Genomic DNA, 17,895 nt, shown 5'->3' with positions numbered 1-17,895 from the left:
ACCATCTGTTCGCCTACAAGTTTGTTACCAAGCTTTTGCTATTTTATTTTATTTTACATAGGTGTGAAGGTACATTTTTCTTTTCCCCTAAATGGCATTTTGTCTGAGTATACTTTTTAGGATTTGCAGTTAATGGTGGGTATTAGGATTGAGAGATTATCTGGGGAGCTGTTGTGGCACTTCATTGTTAGACTCAGAAATGGGAACTGGGTGAATTAGTTGCTTTTAAAAGGGTTTAAAAGTGGTGTGGGAAAAGGGAGAGCTGTAAGTTTTCTGCGTGGTGGTGCTGAGCATCTATGCAGGCCTGGAGTACAAGCTCAAAGATCTCATAACCAGGACTTACTGTTTTTTTTTTGGTTGGTGGTTTGTTGTTGTTCGGGTTTTTTTTTCCCCTTAGTGTAGTGCTCATTTAAATACTATCTGGAGACTGTCCTATACAAATAGTTGTGGCACAGCTTCATGCTTGTTTGCTATAGAGATACAAATATTTAGAGAGACTTTGCTTAGCAAATATATGAGTAAATCCACCTTTCAGCTGTAAAAATGGCTGTGTCAGAGGGACCTTGAAATATTTGAGAGCCCTGTCTTTGGAGGGAAGGAGTTGAATCTTGAGAAGACTTGATTACAAAAAAAGTTGCAATATAATATGACTGCAACTAGACAGCACAATGACTTTTCTTCTTCTGCATCTTCATGCTTACAGCTTTACCCGCTGAAGTTCATCTTATTTCCAGAGCTTATTGGTATGTCTTTGAAAAGGCTGGGAACAGTCTGGCTTTGTTTTCCCATGAGTTGTTGGAGAATGAGCGGGTGGGAGAATAGATTAGTCTTCAACCATTGAGTCTGGGGGAGGATATGCTCATGTCGGGCAATGTGGCTTAAATTTGAAGGTGATTACTATCTGGTCACTTGGTTAATGAAGCGGTGAATAATTTGTGTACTTAATGTTCCTGGGAGATTGAAATGCCTTTAAAAAGCCTATCTGTTCAACTGCCCTGTCTTTCTACAACATAAAATAAAAAGTAACCAGACCTGATTAGGTGATCAACTCTGTGATACTTGAGAAAATGAAGCAGTATGTGATCAGCATAATGGCTATTTCTTTAGCAGTAACCTTTGTGTGGGTTGTATACAAATTTTTACCTGTACTCTCTCCAACTTTTGTGGGTTTTTTTATCTCTTCCCCACCCCCCGATGTACTTACTTCCAGTACTTAGGGGGTCTAGGTGAAGGAAGACTGGGAGGAGGAAGGAAATCGCAGTCTTGCAGCTGAAGTGAGGAGTAGGAGGCTAAGCATGAGTGAATATTAAAACTCCCTGAAGGTCTTTTCCCAGGGCTCACGCAAAGTAAGCTTTGCTTACTCTAGCAGTTTTACCAGAGTAATTCTGCACTTTGAAGATTAGGGAAAGCTGTTCCCTTATCCTCAGCAAAATCAGTTTTTGCAGGAAAATCCTCCCTCTGAGTTGCCAACACTGTCAACTTCTTCTCCAGGATTGTACCTCTTCCCCATCATCGTCACTTGTGTTTCAGAAATCAGCAATGCAGATCTGGATGTCTTTATACACTTGTTAAAGAAATGAATGTTGCCATTTCTCAGTCGACTGAAAATTAAGTTGTTACTGCTATCCTTAGCTTTGCAAAACAAAACCGAGATAAGAAATCCAAATAACTTATTGCAGAAGCATCCCAGTGTGATCTGGAAGTAATTATGTTATTGTTGGTATTGATTTAAGGCTCTCCTCTTGACATTTGTGTGAAATTTAGTGTATCTTATCATGGGCTGATAGCTTTTTTTTTTTAATAGCAGTGCTTTTCTTTGCATCAGCTTATATAAGGAGACCTAAAATTAAACTATACTGTGTACTTGAGCATTTTTTTCCCTTGTGTTAAGAAAATTCAGCAAGTATCTGAGTTAACAAGTGATAGTGCAAATGTTGAACGAGCTTAAAAATTACTCTAAATGGCTTTAAAGGGAATAGAATTTGTATCTCATAAAAGGGCTTTTTCAGATAAAATAAGATTTTCCTAGTAATGTGAATAATCTACAGCAAAATACAGGGCCATCGGACCTTGTTGAACGGAAACCTGAGCGCTTGTCTGTGCACTTGAAGTAATTCAAGTATTCTTATTTTTTGAGAGTAGAAACCGGTAATGAAACCACTTACTAAAACTGCTCTCTGAGTCTTTGAAGGAGCGAGACGTCCAAGAAGGTTGTCACTGTCCATTTGCTCATTTGGAGGGAAGCTGTTATATCTGATACTGCTCCATTAACTTCATATGTTAAAGGCTTTTTCCTGACGGTCGTGAGAGGCTCATGGAATTTTTTGCAATGAGTCAGGAAGGCATGGCTGTTAGTTTACTCTTTGCAAACAAGAGGCAGTTCCGTCTCTTGCTGGAATGCAGTGCCCTATGGAAGTAAAACTTGCCTAAGAATTCGGTCTGTGCCTCGTCATGTCCCACATAGTTTCTGAACCCTTTGCTGTTCTGCTTGGGTGGGTAGCAGCAAGAAGCTTTCCACAATAATGACAGTTCTCATTGGTGTTACGGAAAATTTCAACCAAAGAGGAAACCAGGATTCAAGTATCTCTCTCACAGTCTTTAGCCTCTGCAGTCAGGGGTGACTCTGAAGATACCGCTGTTGTGGAATTGAGAAGAAGCAAGACTTCCCTTCTAAAACTCAACCCAATGGCTCACATATAGGAAGCCACATGTTATTAATTCCTCCACTTGCAAGGCTCCTTCTGTTCTACCCCTCCTGTGTTAGCAATATCAGAAATTGTGTGTAATTCTGGGTGAAGTGGCTTAAAATGTCCCACTTTACCTGGGCAGATCTTGACAGCCATTGGCTGTCCTTCTGCTTGTCTTGTGTTCATCTGCTGCTCTATGGTAACAAAATGTCTTTTTTTTAAGACCAGTGATGAAGTCCTTGGTAAGCTTTTAATCTTTAGCAACTCTTACTTTCAAACTAAAACCACTATAGAGCAAGGCTTTTCACTTTTATTTTAGCATTAAGTTCTATAAGTAAAAGTTTTGAGTAGGTTTGAAGGTAAAAGGTCATGTTGGTGCTGCGTGTGTGTGAATGAAGATCTGTCCCCCACTGCTCCAATGTATTTGCAGCATTTCCTTAACATGGGCAGATCCTGGGTTTGACTTATTTTCTTCTTTGAGAGGCTCATGTGGCTGCTGAATCCCTTTGGTAAAATGTTTTGTCTCTGCATTTTATGTCTTTGAAGTAGAGACCCAGCATGATTTGCATTGTGCCAGAAGATAGCTGCTGTCTACTACGCCTGATGTGTGCTGCTATTGAGGGCTTAAAATTAGGGTACTTTTGCCTATGACTGGCCCTATTAATTGCTTTAAGGATAAGGACTAATCTTCATTTGATATTGGAAGCTTACTGGGAAATGGTAGACTTCTAAAAACAATTATCTGATCAGGCCATCAAGGAAGCAAGCCTCAAGAATTTGTACCATTTGGTATCTTTCGGATTTTTCTCCATTTCTGTTGCACTGAGTTAGACAATTTTTTTTTTTGAAGTGATAAAGGCATTGATTGCTTTAGCCAGATCCATGTTTATGAAGAAGTGTAACAGTTTTTAAGAGGGCAAAGGTGAGAAACATGTCTTCCTAGTTCAAGTTCTTCCAGAGTTCAAGGGGTTTATAGTGTTTTGGTGAAGGTGGGCTGCATATCTCCTGTGGAAAATGAAGTCTTAATAGGCTCTGTGGGTTTCTCAAATGATTCAGTTCTCCAACTGAAATAGCTTTGGCTTCCTTTTGAGCTGTCCATGCTTTCTCCAAATTTCGATCTTGTACAGGCACCTTGACATCTTGGTAACAGTCCCATCTGTGAAGATCAATGTTTGGGGTTGCATGGTGGTAGCTTCCCTTGACTCCTAATTGAGGTACCTATCCAGGCAACAGAGACATGGGGATACTGCGGGGTCCTGAAAGTCTGAGCTTCTGGAGAAGCCAAGCCCTCGATGCTGTAACTCAGTGGTAGTTTAAAGAGTGTGATGCTCTTCAGCTTTCTTGGGATGTCTGTAGATTGAAGGACTGCAGGTAGGTTGGTTTGGGTTTGACCTATTGCCAAGTGCAGGGATTTAGTGGAAACAAAGGCTTGAGATTGCTGCATTGTTAGAGACTTCAGAAAGGCAGTGGCTTTACAGATGCGTTTAAGCAGCTGTTTCTTCCCCCTTCCCCCCAAAAATACTGTCAAAAGAGTCAGCATGCATACTAAGGACCCTAAAGCATAGGGAGAAATATCTCGGCCCCTACTTCATGGGTTGCCACTGATGGTCAACAAATTGAAGTTTTAATGTGTGGTGGTTTATGTTACTAATTTGAGTTATGAGAGTTAAAAGATAACTTGAAAAAAGGCCTTTTTTGTCATCAACTATGCTGGGATTCAGCATTTTTTAAAGAATGTTACTGCCTTAGCAGTACTAACTAGAAAATGAATTTTTAATAGTCTCTCTCCTGGGAAAAATACTTATGATAGAGTTCATTTGGGCTTCAGTGATGTAGTGTGCCTGAAAAAAATACCATTTGGCATTCAGTGCAAATGGTTAAACTCATCTTCTGTGCAATCACCCTCTCTTGGGCAGTGCTGTTACCTAAGGAAATCCTGAGCTGTTCTTACGCTGCTGAAGAACCGGTGTGTGACTGGGGAGGATGTAGTGTGATCTAACAAGCCGGAGCATGTGCCTCGGCACGGTGCTTGGGGACGGGAGGCTTGTCTTCTAGTGTGCAAGATGCTTCTTGGGCACTTGCTGGAAGGCTGCCTGCAGGGATCCTCTTTCCATGGTGGCCTTGCTGGCAATGTCTTCTGCAACAGTCCAGGGCCTGATGGACCTAATTTTTGTGAATTGGATGGGTTTTCTGTTGCCTTGTCCAGACTTTGTTCTGTAAGTGTTTTTTGCAGCTGTTTGTAATCCACATGTTTTTTTACTTAAATGCAGGTCTGAGTTCTCGAGCACCATGACCTCTGACCATCTGGGAATAAAATGTATTTCTTTGTGTAGCTTCCACCAGACTACTCAATCTGTTCTTCACAGCACAGCTGCCTCACTGCTGCATTGCTAACAAGGTGAATTAATTGCACATCCAGAATTACTAGGGTTCAGTTGCATTCCTGCCATGGGGAACCAGGCACTGACATGAGCTGTATGGCCCGTGGTTTCAAGAGCAGTAGGTAAGCTCAACAAATTGAAGTCCCTGTGGAAGGTCTTTTAAATACATTAAATTATTTTTTCTGCTGGGGCTGTTGTAGGAAAACGTGCTTTGTAGAAAACTCATTTGATGTAATACTGCCTCAGCACTATCCCAGGTGGTTTTTGGTCCCAGCTGAGTGACTATGTTGGTACTTTATTTTAAATCCTTCCTTTACAAAGGAGCAGCAAAGTAATGCTGTCGCAGTCTGGACATCTCCCTCTTACAAAAAATGATAAGGAGAGACTCTGCACATACATACTTCTTGCTTTTTCAGAGTTTTCTCTGTTCCTGGATAGGCAGCCTTTAGCCTGGGTGGAAGGAGTTTTGACCTGCAGGTAACTTTCCAAACCTAGGTTTCCTGTGGATGCATTGAGGTGTTTTGGAGCCTGATGTAAAGCAGATTTGGCTCCATTCTAGTTTGTGAATTAAATCAAGGGCTTCAGATTTTGCAGCTGGAAGTATTGAGAAGCCTGGAGTTAGTATTATCTTTGAAGGGTCAGCAGAGAGCATCTAGTTTCATTTTCCTTTGTTCAGGGTGTTCCAAAATAATCTCAGGGAGTCGCTTCTGTGAGAGACCAGTCATGCTAAGCCACACTGCCTTCTCAAGTACATGTGGTTTTCTGCTATCTTTAGAAATAGTCATTACATTTAGTTCCTTGTTCTTCATGTATCTCCAGACAGAATGTGTGGATGAACATAAACTTGCACGATCGTGTGTTTAATACACCTTTGCAACCTCCATGAACATTGGCAGCTTGTGCGGTTTTCTTCTCCAGAGATAGTTGAAGGCACATGCTGGCTGTTACTTGTAAGTTGAGAACTGGAGTGCAATTCCCCTCTCTGCTTCAAGAAAAATTTGGAAGAGCTTTGCTTCTGACTTTCCAAAACACATGTGAAGCATAACTCAGTGGCAAGCTTTGTTTTGGAAATGGCCTTGCTCCAACAATGGTTTTTGTCGGGTTTGTTTATCCCAATTCCTTACCAGCTTAATAGGCTGAGAAAGTAAAACTGTTGTGTGGGTGGGTGGTTGAAAATGGTCTGTATGGATATTGCTGTAATTTGTGTTTCATAAATAATGGTAGCTTGTGCATAAGCCTGTAATGGACTGAAAATGCATTGAAAGATAGCATGAAGGCATGTAAACTGCTACTTAAAATCCATAGCGGGAGTCTGTTAGGAGGAGGGGGAGAGTTCTCAGTGGGGGATGGCGTGCAAACTCTGTGCAACATTTAGCAGCGTGACTCAAATTCACTAGAAGTTAGTTTTCTTAAATGTTTATCGAAGAACTCCTTAAAATACTCAAGAAAGGAAAGCTGTCCTGTCTGCATCGGGTCCAGGTGACGGATGCTAATAGCAACAGTATTATTTCCAAATAGCTGTGGTGTTTAATTATGGCCTGTGTCTGAAAAAAATCTGTAGCTGGTGAGTGGGAGGCAGAAGGGCAAGGGCGGGAGAGAGATTAAACCATCAAAATTCCAGAGAATTCAGTGTTTTTTGTAAGGAACATTTCTGGCCTCTCCATGGCTGTAGAGCCAGCAGTGTGGGAGCTAGTCTGTAAGGTCGTCTTGCTCCCAGAGCTGCTGAACTTGCTGCTGCTCAGAGCACTCATATATAGTCATATCACTTAATTTGTTCTTAATTAGGCTCAACAATGCAAGCTGTGTGTTTTTGATATCTAATTCAGATAGGAGCAAAGCCAGGCGTTAGAGCTGTTGTGGGCTATGAGTGCGTGTGGAGGAGGAGGGGGGCAAGTGGGGAAAGCGCTGCCTTTCAACAGGCAGGGGAAAAGGCTTCAAAATATTATTTAATAGAAACTAGTGGCTGATTATCATAATCAATGGAGCCGTTGAACAGGGTCGAGAGGCAGCGCTGCGGTGGGAGCTGGTGTACCTCCCCTTCAGGAGTGCTGGGGCTGGAGCAGGGGATGTCTGGCGTCTCACCCCCACGCACGGACATCATCCAAAATAACTTCTGTCCGGCCTTTGGTCAGGGCATTTTCAACTCTGGTCATTTAATGGGTTTGCTGAACTTCTTAAACTGAAGTTTTTCAAGTCGTATGGTTTGACTTTAGGTGTGCTAGTTGAAAGCATGCATGCTAAGGGCGAGGGAAGGGACATCGAGTTGTTGGAGAGTGAGGCTCCTGAGAGGGCATGCAGAAAGAAAGCAGACCTCAGGGAAAGCCCTTAATGTTCCTGCTCTAACTGTTCCATTTGCACCGTTTGCAAAATGCTTTTAGTTTGTTTGGGATTTTTTTTTTTTTTTGGTCACCAGTCAGTAAAATTTACTTGTCTTTTAAACAGTTTTGTAATTCTCAGCAGACTATCTGATACTAGATTTGGTTTACAAGGTACTGTGCTACAGTCCAATAAACTTATTTTCTTTTTACAAGAAGTCATGTCTTTGCTAATTGGACAAATATGGTATTTAAAGAAGCTGCAACTTCATTTTTGTTTAGCTATTTAAACTTTCAAAGTTTGAAAGTAATTTTTAGTCTCATCTTCCCCACCCTCCTTCTTCCATCTCCACATCTGAAAAGATAGAGCCAAACGTCAGGAATACTCCCTCCTGTATCTTCTACTGTCAAATTAAAATATCTGAGGGGAGATTATCCAACTGTGATTTGCTGCTTTTTTTTTTGCTTTTTTTTTTTTGCTTTAAGTTGAATGCTAATGAGAATGACTTGAAAGTGGGTGAGATTTGTTGCTTTGTTGTGATACCTCTGCGGATGTGGTCTTAATACGAGAAACATTCACGAGGGATGTCTTGCCAAGGATGAGAAGTATTGCATTGTACAATTCAGCTGAAAGCATTTTGGTGAATCTCCTCTGGCCTGCTGCTGCCAGCTGCTCTGATCCTGTAGGGTGGTGGTGGTTGCTTGCTAAGGTTTGGACTGTGTGATAGCTGTATCTCCAGCATGAGGAAAACTCTTGGGAAAATGTAATTTGCTGGGGCACAGAGGTCCCACAGTGACTAGTAATGGGTAGAAACTGGCACTTTTAAAGGGTTGCTATTAGTGAAGTCACTGTTGGTGGTGTCATGGACTGTTGCTGATGAAGTGATGATTTCTTGGTAATTGCTGTGCATTCTTCTACTGAGAATAAAGGGCAAAAGACAGCTTTTTTTTCTTGTCTTGGTAAGCAAGCTCTTTAGATCAGTGTTAGTGGTTTTTTCTCCTCTCGTTGGCTAAAACTTCCATTTTGGAAGAGTAGCTATCCACTTCTCTGTGCCCCTTCAGTTGGGGGAGTGACTTGGTCTCACCTGTACCTGTTGTGGATGGGTCACAGAGCAGCTTCTGGATGTTTACAAGCAGATGAACTTTCAAGGGTCCCAACCCGCTGTAACCCAGATCCTGCTCGTCTTGGTGCTGACACTGGTGGCAGGATTAGCTTTGCTTATCTAGATACGTGAATGAAATGGGCCGTTTTGGGGAGGGCTCCGTGGTGTCCTTGATCATCTGTGATCTGGCGGTGCTTGCCAAGTATGAAGTGCCTTTTTAAAAGAGCCTTTATAGTTTGTGCTGAAAAAGGACTTTGAGGCTTCCTGTGCAGATAGGACTTCCGTGTTGTACATGGGATCTTTCCAGTCCCTAGTGAATAAACACAGCTGGCTGTTTTGGGAAACGGACTTCACATCTTTGCATCAAAGCTGTACAGATAAGGCAGCAAGCTGAATTTATTGGATAATGTTTTCTGACTTTTACGCTGACTTAGGAGCAATCAAATGAAAACACGCATTTCTTAGGCAGCCTTCAGCCCATGTGGCGCGCGGGGGGGCGGAAATGAGTTTCTTCCCCTCCCCCCTTTGGAAACATAACTAGAACAAGCAGCCTCGATGACTTATCAATGTTGGATTATCATGCAATAATTTACTGGGCAGCCTTTTTGCTGTCCAGCACCGCCCACGTGCACAAGTCAATGGTGCCTTTGTTCGGGAGCGCTTCAAGAATGCATGATCTAATGGGGTGGTGGGAGTTCGCCTTCGTTCCAGCGTGCTCAAGGCTGCGCTTATTCCCTCAGTGTCCCAAACCGGTTTCCTTCCTCTGTCCTGTCTTAGTACGGGTGCCCAGAAAAAGCAACCTGTATTTACATCTCAGTTGGGCTTTCTTAAAATCCAGGCGCCTGTCTGTGGTAGAGCTCCACATGCCAAAGTCTTTGGTTTGGTGGAGTGTGGTTTATGCTAAGACTTGTTAAAATCCTTCAGCTGTTTCTTGTTCATGACATACGCACCTAAATCTCCAGGCTTCTTAAGTGAGGACAAGAAAATAAACCAAAGGTTTAGTATTACTAGTTTGTGTTCCTATAGGTTCACTACTCGGCATTTGAGAGTTGTCATTCGTGCTCCTGTGTGGAGTTATTTCCCCAGTGAAGATCATCAGAAAATGGAAATCCTTCATTTTCTTTCTTCACATGCTGGATATTCCATTTGCTTGTGCAATAGCAGTGCTCTCATCTTCCTCCTCCTCCGCAAATTTTCCCAGAAAAAGCTAGGGTGTAGTTGCAAAGGACATTTGCTCTACAACTGCAGTAATTGCTTGCTTTCAGTCATAAGTTTGGCTTTTTCATGCACATGTGATGCAAGCAGCATAACTTATCGCTTATGTGTCTTGCAGGTGTTGGGCTGTTGTTTATGAAAACTTTTTTATTCCAAAAGAGCAAGTTGCTCAGGATGTTTCTCACTCCCCTCCTTATTAAGCACTGTCCTGCTTTTGTTGCACACACATCTGCATGCCAGAAAAGCCTGGTCCCTTCTATGGGATGGGAGAACTCGTTCTCCTTAAATAGTCCCCTCTCATCTGTGGCCCCTGTGCTCCAGGAGGAGAGCCTCCAGGAGGGTTTCTGGCATGGGAGGCTGAACAAAATACCACAGCAGCTGAGAACTTGGAGCGGCTGGTTGACTCAAGAAGCAGTGATCAGTCTTGAACAAGCTCTTGTGAACTTGCTGGCCTCTGTCTACTGACATTAACGTTTCTGTCCCTTGCAATTTGTTGCTTGTGAGAGGTTCTTGTATCTGCACTACCCTTTGTGTGTAGCATGAGAGTGGGAGGTGCTGCCTCCTGTCGTGGCTGGTAGCTCCTTATTAGAGCAGCAGATGAGCATCTTCAAGCAGCAGAGTCAGTCTGTCTGCTTATAGCTGGTCCACCACCATTGTGCTGGGCGGTGGGGAGAGTTGATGGTTTAAGGAGGGCAGAGTTGAGGTAGGAGCAAGGACAAGATTGGTGAATGGTATGAGGCATGTTCCAGTCTAGCAAACTGGGAAAGGAAAGCTGGCATTTCTTCCTGGGAATGATGGGGAGACAGGTCAGATAAGAGCAAAATTAAATGCAAATGGTAGTTTGCTCTCTGTCCTGTCACTGCAAAACAAAAACAAAATCCAATCAAAAAGTAGTAAGTAGGCTGTATTTCTTTACTGGTTTGTTTTCAGTTCTAATTTTACATAGAAATCAGTTGTCAGCAGGTACCTGTGTGAAAAATGCTGTCTTGAAGCAGGAGTCAACCAAAAGAGAAACAGAGCAGAGTTTAACCATTTCATTACTGCTCAGCGAATTTTGCTGAAAACAGATCTGCAAAGGCTTGGTTCTTGCCCAGTACAGTCTTCTCGAGTGGATTTTTTTTTTTTTTTTTTCCTTCCCTGGGCAGCAAAACTCAGCAGCTGTATATTGAAGCTCTCTGCTGGGAGGATGCTCTAAAGGATGGCAGAGAGCGCAGAAGAGGTAGTGTGGTTTCTTCCCGCGCAGGGGATGTGAGTGAACTGATAATGGAGGCGGGTGTTGTCTGGGTTTATCTCATCCAGGCATCTGCTCACAATTCAGTGCTTGAGCTGTTGTGCCAGCTGGCGGGACATTTTCCTGATGTAAATTATCCATCCATTCTGAGGGGTCTGAATACAAGGAGGCCTTTTGTGTGTAGGGACAAATTCCTAACTTGGGGGAAAAAGGAGGAGTTTCTAAAGATCTAAATAGCATTTGCTTCCATTTTCTCCAGTCTGTGGGCTTCAGCATGGCGCATTTCCCGGTGGACCTTGGGATACAGTATTGGGCGATAACCCTGCTGAGGAAGGGCTTTAATTGCCGATGACATGTGGCGGCTGTGGTCAGCCCGACAATGTGAACACGGGGGAGCATCCCCTGCATCGAACAACGCTGAACATTTCCAATGCCACTGCTGCCATCTCTGCAGGCACCCAGACTTGCTTCCTTGTTGAATTTGTAATTGTAGTACTGTCCTGAAGGCTCCTACATATGCTTGCTTACTTTAGAGAAAGGTATTGTAGGGTTTCTACATCAGCCTGAATTAGTGAAGGAGGCTGGATATTTTGTCACCTTGTCACTTGCTGGTGAATAGCTTCATGCCTCAGAAAAGGTGCAGTTTTAAAATGTGTGGCTCCTGCTTTTGAGGTCTGGATGCTTTAAAGACATGTCAGGTTGCACTTAGGAAGTGCTGTACTCATAGTCACTAATGGCCATGTGTTGTCTTTCTACTAATGAACTTCTACAACAAACATCTGGAGTTCTTCCTGCAAAGTAGATCTGCTGCTTCTCAGTACACAGAGGGAATTACTATCTGATACCTGACACTATCAGAGCTTCTAAGCCCAAATGAGATCAAAATAATTACCAGCTTCTAGGAAGAGGAGGACAATGACTTTTTGTCATCCAAACGAAACCTTTAAAACTACCTTTCACCTGGTTATTGCTATCGCCATTTCTCCGTGTAATAGCAGTATATATTTATTTAGCCCTGCAAGACTTGAAAGTGACCTAGGTGGCTTATCTTTGCTAGAAGAGGGCTCTGCAACCTTCAAGAGCCCTACTAGCTGCCAGGCTGCTTAGCACAGCTTTTGCATTCAGTATGAACAGCGGGGAAACACGTTTCAACACTGTGTCAGCTGGTCTTGGGTAAACTCTATTGTTCCAGCAGTATTTACCCACAGCAAGCTGATACGGTGCTAGTGCACAGCCGCTCTGTGCTGTGTGCATTAACTGCATTCCTGTTTAATGCCATTAACAGGATTTCTCAAGTAGTTACACTGCCAGCTGAAATAAATGTCTTTTTCACCTGGATTGCTCTAGTTGGGAGGGTTTTGAATGCATTTTCTTTGGCTGCTGTGTAAAACTGAAGATGAAAAAGGAAGTGCTTTTTCCATTTAGCACAAGGGATTTCTATGGAAAATGTTTTTGTGCAGTCCAGAGTGCAGTTTGCACGTGTTATGCCTTTAGCTGAGCTGGAATTTTCACAAGGAGCTGTAGGAGACCTTGTTGGGGAACAGGGACTGTAATCCAGTTATAGTGAAGAGTCAAAAAAAAAAAAAAAATTCTTCTTTGGGATGTGCAGGCTGTGACCTGGCCTTTATGCTAGAGCAGAAAGGTGTGTGTGTGTGTAGTGAGAGCACGTGCCTGGCCCCCTCGCCATTCCCAGGATTCTTTCAAAGCATTTCCTCCTCAAAATCATCTTGACGAAGCCTGAATGCAGGGCTTTTGCTTCATGCTAGAAGAATGCAGCGCTAGTAGAAATAAACTAACTACCCCAAGTCAGCGTAGCTGGGTGTTCATAAGAATTCAGTTGACACTAGCCTCCCAAGTCTAAGTAGCAGGGTATTATTGACAATTCAGTTGACACAATTTAATCAAGTGATCTTCATGCTGTTGCTCTGGCTTCCCCTTCTGCCCCCCATCCAAGGTGTTGGTGAAGTTCTCAGATAGGCTGGCGAGTTGCAGGTCAACACATATACTGGGGTTTTCCTGCAGAAGAATGAGGAAGCATTTGCTTCTAGGGCTCCTTGCCTTTATCTGGAAGAGATGGGGAGTATATCCTGAGGTTTTTTATACCATGGGCCTGAAAAAGATATTTGTGCACGTCTGGCCTGTTGGCTGGTGTCCAGCGTGCTCATCTTGAGTGTCTGCATGTGTATGCTCCTCACCGCTGAAGCACGCTTTGTCCTCAGCGAGGAGCTCTTCTTGAGAAGAGACCCTGTAGCAGGAGAAAGGGAAAACCTCGGAGGGGCTGATCTGTACGTGTGATGCCTGCTTTTTGCCTTGCATTTAGATTCAATAAGAACAATCCTTCCAAATCAATGGAATGGGATTAATCTCTTGTATTGGGCAGCAGAGGGAGGGCATGCCTAAGCTGTTACAGGGCTGATCCTTTGCAGTGTCTAGCCCTTTTGGAAGCCGTTTGGCATTAATAGTGTGACTGCTTCTCGCTTGTCTTCTGCATGTAAGAAAATCTCATTAAATAACTTGACGCCAAACCAGCGATGAGTTAGTATTGAGCAAGAGCCACCGATTGTGAAAGCCTGGCTTCCAGTCTTGTGCTTAGATCATCTGTAACCTCACATGTGATATAAATAGGAAAGGGTATTTTGTGGGACGTATTGGAGGGTTTGTAGCTCTGCAGTGTCCTAGCTGTCTTGCACATCCCGCATAGATAGTACTTTTTGTACGTTGGAGTACTGGCAGATTTCTTTGGCATTAAATGAAAGATGGGGCTTTTTTTTTATCCTTGGGTCATGTAGGTGTAGGCTTTTTGGGTGCTGTATGTTTTGATTTTTACTTAGGTTTTTTTTCTGCGGTTTTGATTTCTGGACCTTTTGCTGTGCTGCTTTTGCTACTTTGATGTTTCCAGCAATCGGAAAGGACAAAGGTTCCTCCCTTGCACTGGCCAGGCTCTGAGTGTGACATGAGTGTGATGTGCCTAATGCAGGCTGGTCCTGGTCTACCTGGTGGGTGGCCTGCAAGAGAGAACAGTGGTTCGTGACCTGATTCATTGCCATCAGGTTGTGTGTGTGTGTGTGCTTTGAGACACACACTGTTCTTGTTGCCTGGTGTTCTCTGGTCTGCTTTAATGAGAAATGAGCCACTCTTCATCAGGTGCAAAGCCTCGTGTTAAAATTTAATGTGGTGGAGTTAATTCATTTTACAAGTTGAGATTAAGTCTGTGTGACATCTACAGGTGGAAAAAAACACCCTGTTTCTCAATCAGTTGAAACATTCTACTAGCTTTTTTTTTTGGTCACCTAAGGAACCAGTAACAGCTGCAACCTCTGCTGACAGCAGTGTTTTTCTTGGGGGTGGTAGGAGTGTAGAAGAGCATGGCAGGGACTAAACATGCGAGGTTTTGTCCCAGAAAAATCTCAGGTTTTAGCAAGCTCTTCATGTGTGCTAGGTTTGTACATGGTCTGCTCACCAAGGTGGGGCAAGAACAGCTGGTCTCCAGCTGTACACCTCCTCCTGGGAACATGCCCCTTAGCTGGCAGGGATGGCAGGGGAAGGTGGCTGAAGCGTGCTGTGGTCCTTTTCCCCTAACAGGCTTTCTCAGGGGTGTGAATCCCCTGGGCAGTTGGTTTATGTGCACGGGGGTAGATGCTCAGGTTGCTGGAGAAGAATCCATGAAGGAGGACGATCTGCTGATTGCTGCAAACCTGTTAGGACATGAAGAGAGGGCAGGGAGGCAGGTTTACATTTGTAGTCCTAGGAGAGGAAGAACGTGGCTAGCTTGTAAATCATTGCACTGATCTGAAAAGTGTCTTGGCAACTTTAATCATATGGTCTGGGAAACTTAACCCTTGTTTTGTCTTTCCAGGGGAATGCGTAGAAGAGGGTGTACTCAATTAGTTCAGTACTGGAGGAGAGGCTTCATGAGTAGTAGAAAGAGTTTGGAGTATTGTGGTTTTTTTTTTTTTAGGGAGGAAGCAGAGGTACAAAACTGGCTCTACAGTGTGTCTCATCTCTCTGGTTAATACTGTTTATCCCATACGTGTGTTTGGAAGAATTGTTATCAAATGGCACGGTTAACTTGGACCGGGTTTTAAATATGCACAAACTGTTTGTGGGTATGATGTAACCTGTCATCTGCTGGGGTTGGTGCTGTCTGCAGAAGAGAATTGCACCTTGAGATGTGTGTTTGGTTGCACAGAAATCTGTAGGGCTGCTTATCTACTGGGCCTGCTCTCAGCGTGTGCCTTCAATTCCTTCGCCTGGTCTTTCCCAGGAGAGGCAGTATGTAGGACTGGAGGAGATACTTGTGGTGCTACTGGATGCTGTTCATCCTGCTGGATAGTACTAGAGGAGATGTTTCTTCCAAAGAGAGCATTGCAGTGCGTCTCTTTCCATTCTTTCTGTTTCGTTTGAGCCTTTCTCATGTCTGTCTTCTCTCACCTGCAGGAAAGGCCTTTGACATCACGTACGTGCGTCTGAAGTTTCACACCAGTCGACCGGAGAGCTTTGCAATCTACAAACGCACCAGGGAAGATGGCCCGTGGGTGCCCTACCAGTATTACAGTGGTTCCTGTGAGAGCACGTATCACAAAGTCAATCGTGGCTTTATTCGGACTGGAGAGGATGAGCAGCAGGCGCTCTGTACAGATGAGTTCAGCGACATCTCCCCTCTCACTGGGGGCAATGTGGCATTTTCAACGCTGGAGGGGCGTCCCAGTGCCTATAACTTTGACAACAGCCCTGTTCTACAGGTACGTGAACAGGACTAAATCAGTCGGGTGGCATGGGCAGAGCCTTTCTGTTCAGTCATTGTGGGTGGTGGCTTTGTGCTGACTGTGGGCTGCTCTGCAGCCCTTACTTATACTGGAAGGCCCTCCTTGCACAAGTAAGTTGGAATGGACAATCCAAAGAGACACTTTTGAAGGAAGAGTTAAACTCTTGACTCTCGTATTAGTGGGATTATGGTACAAAAAGTAAGGTAGGTGGCATTGAGGATGATTTGTCATTAGGCACGATGGGAAGTCTTTAGAGAATGGATGTGTATCTCTGCCTGCTTAGAAAGCAGCTGTGGGCATTTTGCTGTTGTTTCAGATAGAAGTACAGAGGAAGGTAAAGCCCAAGTGAAATGAGTATTTGAGGCATCTGCATGTATGTTTTGAGCACAAAAATTTAAGAAACGTGAGATTCTTCTAAATAAATAAAGGGCTATTGGAAACCATAACCTGTTCTTACACCTGTTTTGGGGCAGGAGAGCTTGATTTTATCCACAGTATTTGTTTTCTCCTACAAGCATCTCAGCAATGGGGTTTGATCGGGGGTTTTTTGTTGTTAGAATTCACAGTGCCGGTTGGGCAGTGGTCAGGAGCATACTGGGAGCACCAGTTTATCTGATTTACTTGCCACTTCCTGTATTCTGCTTGATGACTTCTAGTTTATATTGCAACAAGGAGCTAAAGCTGTGGGGTTTGCCCCACTGGCGCTCATCTCCTTTCGGAGCCGTGATCACCACTTCTGCCCTTTCCTCTTAGAGCAGTGGGAGCACCCAGCAGGCCCAGGGCTCGCCTGTCTCTGATCCCCAGCCAGCAGGCAGCAGGGCGGAATCTGGAGGGGCTTGCTTGTACAAATGAAAATAAAGATCAATGGGAAAGGGAGAACTCCTGAAATGGAAAGGAATCAGTTTGGCCATCTTGTTGATGTAGCTAGCTCGTGCAGAAAACGGGGCCTAAATTTTTAAGGTGAAGAGAGAGATTTCAAGTTAGGGGTGTGGTGTATAATTTTCTGATAAACTTCTCTGTGTTAGGAATAGAGACCTGACTGTCAGCTTCCCAAAATATGTACAAACCTGGCATTGCTTTTCAGAACTGAAGTAAATGTGTATTTTGTGCTTAGCATTTCCTTTTATGCCAGTGTTTGTAATTCAGTAAATCTTACTGTACTGGTTAAGTGGGGACGAAGCTGCAGCACAGCTGTGCATACAGGGATGTTTTTCTTGTGTTCTTTTTTTATGGTGTTTGAAGGAAAATGGTGTATTACAAAAAGCTGTAATAAAACCAAGGAGATACTAATGAGAATCACTGGCTGAAGGTGATGTGAAATTTGGGGACAGGCTACACTTGCTGGCTGTTGCTGGAGGAGGGTATAGTAGTGTGTTGAAGGTGCTATGTAAATATTATGAAAAGCTCTTGTGTTGTAAGTCAGATCTGCCCGTCTGTTTTTCTTTGTCAGCCTCCCCCAGCCTCATTCACTGTCTGTGTCTTTTTGTCTGGTGGGATATGTCTGCAGACAAGTGCACCCTAAAGCTTTTCCCATTGGTGGTGTGGAGCTTTGCAGGAGAACTGCACTCAGATGCATACCATGAGCAAGCTCACGTGATTGCCTGCACTGCGCTTTTTGCTGGAGAGGTTACCCACTGCTTCCCAGCTGAGAGCAGTCAAGACCTGAAGAGGTGTTGGAAAGTACCCAGAGAGGAGCAGGGTCTGGAAAACACATTCAAACCAAGAGAATGCGGTGTAAGGTCTTCTGAGCAGGGATGGGTGAGCTTCCAAGGTGCACAGAGAAAATTGTGAGGAAGGAACTTGCCGCTTGTGAATGGCTTTGTAAATAGAACTGCTAATGGCACAGCATTATGCTGTGGTGCGCTTTTGAGGGAGATAGTTGATGTTTAATCTGATGGGATTTCTGTCTGCTCTAGGAATGGGTGACGGCTACAGATATCAGAGTGACCCTCAATCGTCTGAACACATTTGGAGATGAAGTTTTCAATGACCCAAAAGTCCTCAAGTCTTATTACTATGCAATTTCTGATTTTGCTGTGGGTGGTAGGTGAGTAGACAATAAACCTTTGTACTTATTTAAAGCTTTTGGTCAGGATTACTAGAGTGCTTTAAAGATTTTGATTATACTCACATGGTACCATTAGGCTCAGGTCTTTATTGGCTGTCCTAAGCCAAAAAAGCAGTAGAATGAATCTTA

At 43.7% G+C, this 17,895-nt stretch overlaps 1 protein-coding gene across 1 annotated transcript in view; it reads left to right on the top strand.

Moving 5' to 3' along the window:
• LAMC1 (laminin subunit gamma 1) overlaps positions 1-17,895 on the top strand; it is a 69,446-nt gene that overhangs the window by 28,563 nt on the left and 22,988 nt on the right. The window contains exons 2-3 of the mRNA XM_055724744.1: positions 15,370-15,674; positions 17,615-17,745. Coding sequence (XP_055580719.1) covers positions 15,370-15,674; positions 17,615-17,745 — 436 coding nt within the window. The remainder of the gene's footprint in view (positions 1-15,369; positions 15,675-17,614; positions 17,746-17,895) is intronic.

Source organism: Falco cherrug, chromosome 12 (assembly GCF_023634085.1).
Source record: "Falco cherrug isolate bFalChe1 chromosome 12, bFalChe1.pri, whole genome shotgun sequence".
Classification (NCBI taxonomy): Eukaryota; Metazoa; Chordata; class Aves; order Falconiformes; family Falconidae; genus Falco; species Falco cherrug.
This window is presented reverse-complemented; position numbering and strand designations above follow the sequence as displayed.